General features: G+C 37.1%; 1 protein-coding gene across 1 annotated transcript in view; it reads left to right on the forward strand.

The window, feature by feature from the left end:
- Positions 1–11,427, forward strand: part of FNIP1 (folliculin interacting protein 1) — a 152,582-nt gene that overhangs the window by 139,172 nt on the left and 1,983 nt on the right. The window contains exons 14-15 of the mRNA XM_037739958.1: positions 4,082–4,279; positions 9,523–9,638. Coding sequence (XP_037595886.1) covers positions 4,082–4,279; positions 9,523–9,638 — 314 coding nt within the window. The remainder of the gene's footprint in view (positions 1–4,081; positions 4,280–9,522; positions 9,639–11,427) is intronic.

Raw genomic sequence — 11,427 nt, forward strand, 5'->3', positions numbered from 1 at the left:
AAAAAAAAAAAAAAAAAAAAAGGCGTGGGTGGATTCAATCCAGAAAAAGAGCTTTTGTTTTCCCAGATTTCTTTTTCAACGGTCAGAAGACTGGCAGAGGTGGTGATTATCTTTTTTCCTTCAAGGCCCAGAGGTTAGCAGCTCTTTATATAAGGGTAGTTCTGATCTTACTCCTGAATGCATTTACACAAAACAGTGGAGTTAGCTTATCCCTTCCTGCCTTAAATCTTGGTGCTTGCTCCTCTTCCATACTAATAAATGTACTTTGTGGCATCTTTTTCCACAATATGGTACTTTCATCTGCAATAAAAACCTGTTCAGGCAGGTATCTTTTGTCCTCTATGATTTTCTAGATGGTGTCTGGGAATTTGTCTATTGCCTCTTGGTCAGCAAAAGCTGTTATCTTGATGTTTTTTAAGCTAAAACTGTTTCTAAAATTATCAAACCATCCTTTCCTAGCATTAAATTCGCCAGCTTTAGATCCTTTACCCTCATTTTGCTTTATGTTGTCGTATAATGACTTCATTTTTTAAAAAACGTTAGAGTCTATAGTTAAAGCTTTTTTACAGCAATCCTATACCCACATAACAGCTGCATTTTCATTATGAGATAAAAAGGTATTCTGCAGAAGTACATGGTTTTCACACCTAGTGGTGTCGCTACAGTGACAGCTTCACAAATTTCCTTGTGTTATTTTACAACAATCCTCTTGGTGGATTCATTTTATCTTGAAGTGGTAGGTAACCACAGCTACTAGACTTCAATCTATGGTCCATTTCAAGACGTTCAACTTTTTCTTGTAATGTCTTAACTTCTCTCTACTTGAGAGCATTCCCAGCATCACTAGTGGCACTCCAGGTGGGTCCCATGATATTATTCAGGGTTTGCTGTATCACAGTAAACATGATGGAAAATACCTGAGAACCTTTAGAGATCAGTTTTATTTGTTATCTTTTTGTCTTATTAGAGACAGAGTCTCACTCTGTCACCCAGACTGGATTGCAATGGTGCAGTTATAGCTCACTGCAGCTTTGAACTCCCGGGCTTAAGGGATCCTCCTACCTTAGCCTCCCACAAGAGATCAGTTTTTGACTGAAGTACGCAATTTATTGGAGAGAGGAACTGCTCCTGCAGAGTTGATTAACTTGTTGGGGTGTTTTAAGTACATGCTTGCAACACTTGACCTCAGGCAATAGTGACAGGAAGTGGCTACAACACTATTACAGTAGCACAGTAGGTTCTACAGCTAATTTTATGCAGTTATGATTTAATACTACATCTTTACATTTGCTTACATTTCGCTGGGCTGTGAATGTCACCTTGTATGCTTTGTAAGTGTGTAAATTTTTATAAATTTTAACTTTTTTAGTTGATTTGCATATATTTTACAGTAGTAAATGATAAAATATACTATCTATATTTTTTGTTTGTTTTGAGATAGGTTTTGCTGTGTTTCTCAGGCTAGTCTCTCGAACTACTGGGCTTAGTTGATCCTTCTGCCTCTGCCTCCCCAGTAGCTACGATTAGAAATGCACACCACTTTGCCATGCATCTACATATATTTTATGTATTCATGACATGCCTCACTTTTTCTTATATTCCGTTTTTCTAGGCTACGCGGTTTTTGTCTCTTAAGTTTTTCAAATTGTTGCAAATTTCCAAAAACTTTTTCCATATATTATATTGAAAAAAATTGGCATCTAAGTGGACCTGCAGTTTGAACCCATGTTGTTGGTCAGCTGAATATATTTTCCAATATCACAGGCGTATATACCTTTGCCAAAATTGTACTTCAGTAATTAAGTGAAGAATAACAAAGTATTCTATCCTTGGCAAGAGATGAATAAATATTTGAGTACCATTTTATAAAAAGCAAATACAAATTTTGCATTCCATGGAAAATCTTCCCAAGGTGTATTTCTGGACTTTTCCTTTGCCATTGTCTTCTCTCTTATCTCTCAAAATCATTTCTCACAAATGTAGCCATTTGTATCTACTTCTATTTCTGAGTCTTATTCTTACTCAATTATCCGTGTTCTCCCATTTTTTTTTTTTTACTAGCAGTCCTATCTATACACTTCAATGTCATATTCCTATATCCCTTTCACTGAGAAACTCTGTATCACACAGATCCCACAATTGCCTTCCTCTACTTCCCAGTACTTGGTTTCTGCTTCATCATTAACACATTTTTTTAAAAGTTAGATGTATATATTTTTATCTCCCTCACAAGCCTATGAGTTCTGTTGCCCTTGTTTCTTTAGTGTCCATGGCAGAGCTTTATTCAGAGTAGTTGTTCATTAACTAGGCAAAGGAATATCATTTGAGGATGCTAAGCCTGGGCTTATAAACAATATAAAGATACACAGAATAAAATATAGAAGACCTTTATACTCCTATATTCCTGCTTCTTCAGGGAGATCTTCAGTACTTCATACTTGATTTGAGTATTTTCTTTTTTCTATACATTTTTATTTAGATGTAAATATGAATTTTTAGATACATAACTGTATGTATAGTGACTCTTTTTTTGAGACGGAGTTTCACTGTTGTTGCCCAGGCTGGAGTGGAATGGCATGCTCTCACCTCACTGCAACCTCCGCCTCCCGGGTTCGAGTGATTTTCCTGCCTCAGCCTCCCGAGTAGCTAGGATTACAGGTGCCCACTACCACACTTAGCTGATTTTTTGTATTTTCAGTAGAATCTTGGTTTCACCATGTTGGCCAGGCTTGTCTTAAACTCCCAACCTTAGGTGATCCGCCTTCCTCGGCCTCCCAAAGTAGTGGGATTATAGCCATGAGCCACGGGCCTGGCTCAAAAAAATTTTTTTTTCGTTTAACAATGTATCTTGGGGAACCATGTTAGTATATGTTGATGTGTCCCATTTTTAACTGCTGTATTCATACTCTGGACATATGTCTTAGTCAAACAGAAAAATCTAATGCATGTAGGCAGCAAAGTATTTCATGACATCAAGGAATAGCTTCTCTGGTGCTGAGGGAATATTAATGCCTGACATATTGGGATAGTTAGCACAGGATCTTACCACTGACTTATTTGTGTGAATAAGTCTTTTTTTTTTTTTTTTTTTGGAAACAGAGTCTCAGTCTTTCACCCAGACAGGAGTGCTGTGGCACAGTTTTAGATCACTGCAGTTTTGAAGTTCTGGGTTCAAGCAATCATCCTGCCTCAGCCTCCTAAATAGCTGGGATTACAGATGCATGCCACCATCCCTGCCTGATTTTTTAGATTTTTTTTTTGTAGAGATGAGGTCTGGCTATGTTGCTCAGGCTAGTCTCAATCTCCTGGCCTTAAGCAGTCCTCCCACCTAGCCTCCCAGCATGCTGGGATTATAGATGTGAGCCACTGCATCTGTCTTGTCCTGTCCTGCCTTGTCCAATTTTTATGTTTTTCTCAGATGCAGCACAGTGGCTCACACCTGTAATACCAGCACTTCAGGAGGCCAAGGCAGGCTGATCATGAAGTCAGGAGATCAAGACCATCCTGGCCAACATGGTGAAACGCTTTCTCTACTAAAATACAAAATATTAGCCAGGTGTGGTGGTGCAAACCTGTAGTCCCAGCTACTCGAGGGGCTGAGGCAGGGTAATAGCTTGAACCCGGGAGGCAGTGGTTGCAGTGAGCTGAGATAGTGGCTCTGCACTCCAGCTTGGTGACAGAGTGAGATTTCGTCTCAAAAACAAACAAAAAAAAACAAAATAAAATGTTTGTCTCTTTCAGGGTAAAGAACATTTTCTTTCAATTGCCTGGCACATAGTTAACACTTAATACATTTGTCAAATTAATGAATGATCAAAGACTGTTGAAAGTTAAGTTCTAGACTAAATCATACAAAGTGCTTGTAATGCATACAAAGTCTCTATCTATGATGACATCTATAATATGTCTCAGGGTATTTGTTAACGAGTTAGTTATTCTATTCTCCTTGGTCAAGGAGATATCAAAATATTGAAGTTTAATATTCTTTTGTTTTTGTTTAGTAAACCTTCATTGCTGAATTACTATTATCTTTGGAAACTTCATTTGCTAATCATAAGATGAATTCTTCTTTTATTTCCAGCATCCAGTGTTGGATGAACCAATAGCAGAAGCTGTCTGTATTATAGCTGACATGGATAAATGGACTGTTCAAGTGGCCAGTAGCCAGAGACGAGTAACAGATAATAAACTGGGAAAGGAAGTATTGGTTTCCAGTCTTGTTTCCAACCTGCTTCATTCCACACTTCAGCTTTATAAGCATAACTTGTCTCCAAATTTTGTAAGTATGTGTAGCAATCATTGCGTTACTTTAAGGGCTCTGGTAGATAACTAAACTCTGCTTCATTTGTGCCTACAGTAAATACTGCTGCTAGCTTTCATTATTGTTTTTGTGAAAGAAAGCTGTTAGGGACTGAATGTTTGTGTTATAGCCCGAACTCATATATTGAAGCTCTAATCCACAGTGTGACAGTATTTGGAGATAGGGTCTTTGGGAGATATTTTAAGATCAGGTCTCGAGGGTGGGGTACTCATGATGTTATCAGTGGCCAAAGAAGATGAGGAAGAGTGAGAAAAGTTGTTCTCTTTCCACCATCTGAGGATACAATGAGAAAACAGCTGTCTGCCAGCAGGAAGAGAGCCCTCACCAGAACCTAACCATGCTTGCACCATGGTCTTGGATTTCTAGCTTCCAGAACTGTGAGAAAATAAATATCTGAGTTATTTTCTTTGTTTGTTTATTTGTTTGAGACAGTGTCATACTCTTATCACCTGGGCTGGAGTGCAATGGTGCCATCTTGGCTCACTGCACCCTCGACTTTTTGGGCTCAGGTGATCCTCCTGCCTTGCCTGCTGAGTGGCAGGGAATACAGGCACATGCTACCATGCCTGGCTAATTTTTTGTATTTTTTTGGTAGAGACGGCATTTTGCCCCATTGCCCAGGCTATTCTCAGACTCCTGGGCTCAAGTGTTTCTCCCGCCACAGGCTCCCGAAGTACTGAGATTATAGGCATGAGCCACCATGCCCAGCTATACATGTGTGTGTGTGTGTGTGTTTTTTTTAAGCCACTCAGTCTACCATATTTTGTTATGGCAGCCCAAGCTAAGACAGAAGGGGATGTATACCTGTCTGTATGTTCTGATTTCAGCAGCTAGAATATTTGATCATGTGTAGTATAGTCATGCAACATCTCCCTTGGCCAGACACGGTGGCTTATGCCTATAATCCCAGCACTTTGGGAGGCCAAGGCGGGCAGACCACCTGAGGTTGGGAGTTCAAGACCAGCCTGACCAACATGGAGAAACCCCATCTCTACTAAAAATACAAAATTAGCCGGTGTGGTGGCACATGCCTGTAATCCCAGCTACTCAGGAGGCTGAGACAAGAATCACGTGAACCCAGGAGGCAGAGGTGGTGGTGAGCCAAGAATGCACCATTGTACTCCAGCCTGGGCAACAAGAGTGAAACTCCATCTCACAAAACAAAACAAAATCTCCCAAGCTTTATGTAGAATGTCAGTATATTCTGGATCCTCATTGTCATGTCAGGACTTTGAATGATCTCTTTATAATACTGGTAACCTCTTACTAATTACCCCATTTCAAACTTATAGGGTTCTTTCTTTCACTTATTAGGAGAACTATAATATAGCATAGTTTAAAAGCTCTGTAGTTCAAGATGATAAAGGAAATCTCTGACAAACCCACAGCCAACATCACACTAAGTGATGGAAGACTGAAAGCATTTCCCTAAGATTAGGAAAAAGACAATGCTATCCACTTTCACTGCTTCTGTTCACACATGCTACTGAGAGTTTTAGCCAGAGCAGTCAGGCAAGAAAAATACAGATGACTTCAAAACTGGAAAAGAGGAAATAAATTATCTGTTTGCAGATGACATGATCCTCTTGTACATAGAAAACATAAAGATTCCACAAGAAAATAGTAACGCTAAACGCTAATAAGCACATTAAGCAAATTTGCATAATACAAAACATATAGAAATAAGTTGCATTTCTGTACAATTATTTGAACAGTGAACACTCTCAAAAGGAAATTAGAAAACAGTTCCACTTACAATAGTACCAAAAAGAATAAATTACTTAGGAGTAAATTTAGGGAGGCAAAAGACTTGTACACCGTAAGACATAAAACATTACTGATAGAAATTAAAGGCATATGTAAATGAAAGTACTTCCCATGCTCATGGATTGAAAGACTTAATATCAGTAGGATGTCATTACTACGCAAAGTTACCTACAGATTGAATGTAATTGCTATCAAAATCAAATTGATATTTTTTGCAGAAATAGAAAAACCCATCTTAAAATACATGAAGAATGTCAACAGACCCCCCAAAGAGATAAAACAATCTTGAAAAACATCAGTGTTGGTAGATTCACATTTCTTGATTTCAAAACTTATTATGAAGCTACAGGACTGAAAACATTTTGATACTGGCAGACCAATGGAACAGAATGGAGATTCTAAAAACCCTCACATATAAGTTTAATTGATTTTCAACAAAGGTGCCAAGACCATTCAACAGGGAAAAGAGTCTTTTTTTTTCTTTTGAGATGGAGTTACACTCTTGTTGCCCAGGCTGGAGTGCAGTGGTGTAATCTCAGCTCGCTGCAACCTCCACCTCCTGAACTCTAAGCGATTCTCCTGCCTCAGCCTCCTGAGGAGCTGGGATTACAGGCATGCACCACCATGCCCTGCTAATTTTGTATTTTTAGTAGAGACAGGGTTTCTCCGTGTTGGTCAGGCTGGTCTCAAACTCCCAACCTCAGGTGATCTGCCTGCCTTGGCCTCCCAAAGTACTGGGATTACAGGCATGTGCCACAATGCCCGGCCGGAAAGGAGTCTTTTCTACAAAAGATACTGGGAAAACTGGATATCTGCATACAAAAGAATTATGCCATGTACAGAAACGAACTCCAAATAGATCAAAGATTTTAGTTAATACTATAAAACTTGAAAAAAACCTAGGTGATAATCTTTGTGACATTGGATATGGCAATGACTTCTTGAATTTGATACCGAAAGCATAGGTAAAAAAGTAAAAAAATAGATAAATTGGACTTCATCAAAATTAAAAACTTTTGTTTATTAGCTCTATCAGCAGAGTAAAAAGACAACCTATAAAATAGGAGAAAATATTTGCAAATCATATATCTGAAAAGGAATTGATACTCAGAATATATAAAGAACTCCTACAATTCAACAGAAAGTAAACAGTTGAATTAAAAAATGGCAAAGGACTTGAATAGATATTTTGCCAAAGAAAATATACAGATGGCCCATAAGCACATGGAAATATGCTTAACATCATTAGTCATTAGAGAAATGCAAATAAAACCACAGTGACCTGCCATTCAATACTTGTAAGGATGACTATGATAAAAAGAATCCATAACAAATAGTAAGCATTGGCTAAGATGTGGCGACCTTGGAACCCTCATGCATTGTTGATGGTAATGTAAAATGGAGCTGTGGAAAAGTTTGGCTGTTCCTCAGAAAGTTTAACATAGTATTACCATATGATCTATTGATTCCACTTTTATGTTTATACTCAAAACAATTAAAAGCAGGGATTCAGGCAGATAATTGTATACTATTGTTCATGGAAACGTTATTTTCAATAGCCAAATGTTAGAAATAACCCAAGCATCCATCAGCAAATGAATGGATAAACAAAATGTGGTTTTGTTGCAATGTTTATTCAGCCATTAAAAGGACTGAAATTCTAATACATGCTACAATATGGATGATCCTCATAAGCATTATGCTAAGTGAAATAAGCTAGACACAAAAGGACAAAAATTGTGTGATTCCACTTATATGAGGTACTACAAATAGGCAGATTCATAGAGACTGAAAGTAAAATAGTGGTTACCAAAGGCTGCAGGAAAGAAGAGAATGAGGAGTTATTGTTTAATGAGTACAGAGTTTTCGCTTGAGATGCTGAGTACAGAGTTTTTGTTTGAGATGATGAAAAAACATTCTGGAAATGGATGGTGTTGATGGTTGCACAACATTGCGAATGCTCTTAGTACTATGGAATTATATACTCTAAAGTAGTTAATACAGTAAATTATATTACATATTTTATGTATACATATATTCAGCAGTTAACATTTTCTTATGGCATTATCAGCCTAAAGCATTGTAAAAAAAAAAAAAAATACGCTACAAAGCCACAACCATTTGGTTGTGTTTTTCCAATAATAAAGTAGATTTTTATTAGGAGCTTAATAGCTGATTTTCATTGGAAAGGAACACTCTGAAGAACCTAATGTTTAACACCTGAAACTTCTGTTTTTTTCCTCAAATATGTTTAGCATCAATTCACATGATTAAATCACCTATTTTAGTAAATTGAGCAAGTTAATTGACAATAAAATATATGTGTTTTCATTGTTTTTTTTTTAACTTTTGTCACCCAGGCTGAACTGCAGTGGCACAGTCATGGCTCAGTGCACCCTCAAAATCCCGGGCTCAAGCAGTCCTCTCACCTTAACCTCCTAACTAGCTAAGACTATAGGATTGTGCCACCATGCCTGGCTAATTCTTTTTTTTTTTTTTTTTTTTTTTTTGTAGAGACAGGGGTCTCACTATGTTGCCCAGGCTGTTCTCGATGATACTTTTGCCACCACCTCCCAAAGTGTTGGGATTATAGGTGTGAGCCACCATGCCCAGATGTGTTTTAATTTTCAGTCTTTCAGCTTTCTTTGTGAAGTTTTGCCAACTGTTTTTTATTCTCCACAGGAGAATACATCCTTTCCTATGTAAACACAATTGAAATGTATTTATTCATAAAAATTTTATATTGATCAAATTTACAATAGAAACATAGCAAAAAAAAAAGTTTTGGAAATGGATAGTGGTGATGGTTGTACAACATTTTGAATGTATTTTAGTGCCACTGAAAATGCTTAAAAAAGTGGCCAGACACAGTGGTTCACACCTGTAATCCCAGCACTTTGGAGGCCGAGGCAGGCAGGTCACCTGAGGTCAGGAGTTGAAGACCAGCCTGGCCAATGTGGTGAAACCCTGTGTGTACTAAAAATACAAAAGAAATTATCTGGGTGGTGTGCATGCCTGTAGTCCCAGCTACTTGAGAGACTGAGGCAGGAGAATCTATTTAACCCAGAAGCAGAGATTGCAGTGAGCTGAGATTGTGCCATTGCACCCCAGCCTGGGTGACACAGTGAGACTCCATCTCAAAAAAAAAAAAAAAAAAAAATTGTTAAAAGAGTAAATTTTATGTCATGTGTATTTTAGCGCAGTTAAGAAAAAACAAACAAAAAAATGCTGTAGAAGCTAATCTTTGATATGAGCCAGAAAAAGTTTCACTTCCTTTTTAGCTAAAACTACATACTTTAAAAATGTGCTTCAAATTTTAGTTCATGTTGGAATAAATAAAGAGAATTGTCAGAAACATTATGTTTTGGAATTTGCCATGACTTAGAGTTGCATACTATTTTCTCACTTGATTATTGATTTCTCCCTAACTGCAGTGTGTAATGCATCTTGAAGACCGGTTGCAGGAGCTATACTTCAAAAGTAAAATGCTGTCTGAATACCTGAGGGGGCAGATGCGTGTTCATGTCAAGGAGCTGGGAGTGGTTCTGGGGTATGTTAATGCTTTCTTTTCTGGCTTTGCTTTCATTGCTCTGTCATAAGATAAGGAATGATCCTTAGAATTGCCCTTTTTCTTTTAAGTATCTTTTTCTATGAGAAGCTGGAGGCTGTTATCATTTAGGTTGCCCTGTACCATGTAATAGCAGATTCCCTGTCATCCACTAATCTGAAAGGCATTATCCCTTCTTTGTGCCATTCATGTAGTAGGTTGAGAATATAGTCAGAATGAATTAAAATCTGAATTTTTGTGTCAGAAAAAATAAGTACATACTCATTTTTAAATTTTTTACATATGTTGAAAACTCATTCTTCCCAAGCATCTACCCTGCCTTCCAAATGATGTAACAGAAGTCTGCGAATGGTAATACATTATCTACATATTACTCCTTCTTCCCATTAACTATATATTATATCTGTCTACTCTGCATTTTTCTGTGGCAGAAAAGTTAACAAAAATGCTTACTGAAAGAAGAATGGGAACTTGGTGGGGGACATAGTATAGCCCTATTTCATTATGTTCTGTGGTCACTTTTCCTCTGTTCTTTGGCTACTTTAGGCGTGTTCGTGTGAATCATTTCTTGAAATCCCATTAAAGAAAGTAAAACAAGCTAGAGCTTTTATCTAGTTTGGCTTTTATGATGGGAAAAGAAACCAACATCACTGAGAACCTACTATATGTCAGAAACCCAAATGAAAAATTTTTATTAGTGTTATTTCTTAATTCTTATTATCATCCTACAGTGCGTAGGCAGTGTCATCCAGGTGATTCTGTCAGTTAACATGCCACATGTCACACACTGGTAGGACTGATAGGGATTTGAATGACTCTGTATCTTGGTTACTTTAGACCCTATTTATATTCTGTAGTACCACACTGTTAGTCAAGTCCTGATGAAGATTTTTACTTGAGTTATACAGAGAAAATTGTTCTCCAATATTTGGAAAATCGGTAACGGAATATAATCTTGTATTTCTGGGGGGTGAGTGGTGTGTGTGTGTGTGTGTGTGTGTGTGTGTGTGTGTTTAATGCCTTTATGTAAAAATATTTAAGATAAGATTTAAAACTAACATACATAGAACCAAAATGTACAGTATATTTTGGCATACAATGAAAAGCAGGTCATTGTCTTTTTTCCCCCAACTTCCAACCCCTATTCAGACACTGTTAACAGATTGTTTTATAGAATTTTTAAATGAATATTATTTAAAAATCTAAGTTGGTTTATACTCTTATGTTGTTGTACAACTTTTAATATATCTTGAATATTCATATAAGCACATACCAATCAATGTCATTCTTCCTAATGGCTGTCTAGCATTCCATTATATTTTGGAACCTAGATTATTTTTAGTTTTTTGCTGCTATAAACCAATGCTAGAGTGAATATAAATCTTTGACATTTGTAGGATAAATTCATTGAAATAGAAGTTTTGGTTAAAGGGCCTGTATTGATAGTTTGATAGATTATACTGAATACTCTCCAGAAAGTTTCAGTATGAATTCCCACAAATAGTAATAGGCACTCTACTCACTACTGGCTATTACCACATTTCATCTTTTCCAAGGTACCAGCTAAAAAATGGCACCTGATTTTATCCAAATTTCTCTAACCATGAGGGATCTGATTACTATTATCTATGTTGATTGGCCATTTTTCTTTTTCTATAAATTTGTGGTAGGATATATTTTGATGAAGCTCCCATTACTTCCAGTAAATCTTATTATAAAAGCATTTGAATCTCAAACAATCTGGGTACAGACTATTACTCTTTTTTTTTTT

This window comes from Cebus imitator, unplaced genomic scaffold (genome assembly GCF_001604975.1).
Source record: "Cebus imitator isolate Cc_AM_T3 unplaced genomic scaffold, Cebus_imitator-1.0 Scaffold76, whole genome shotgun sequence".
Taxonomy (NCBI): Eukaryota; Metazoa; Chordata; class Mammalia; order Primates; family Cebidae; genus Cebus; species Cebus imitator.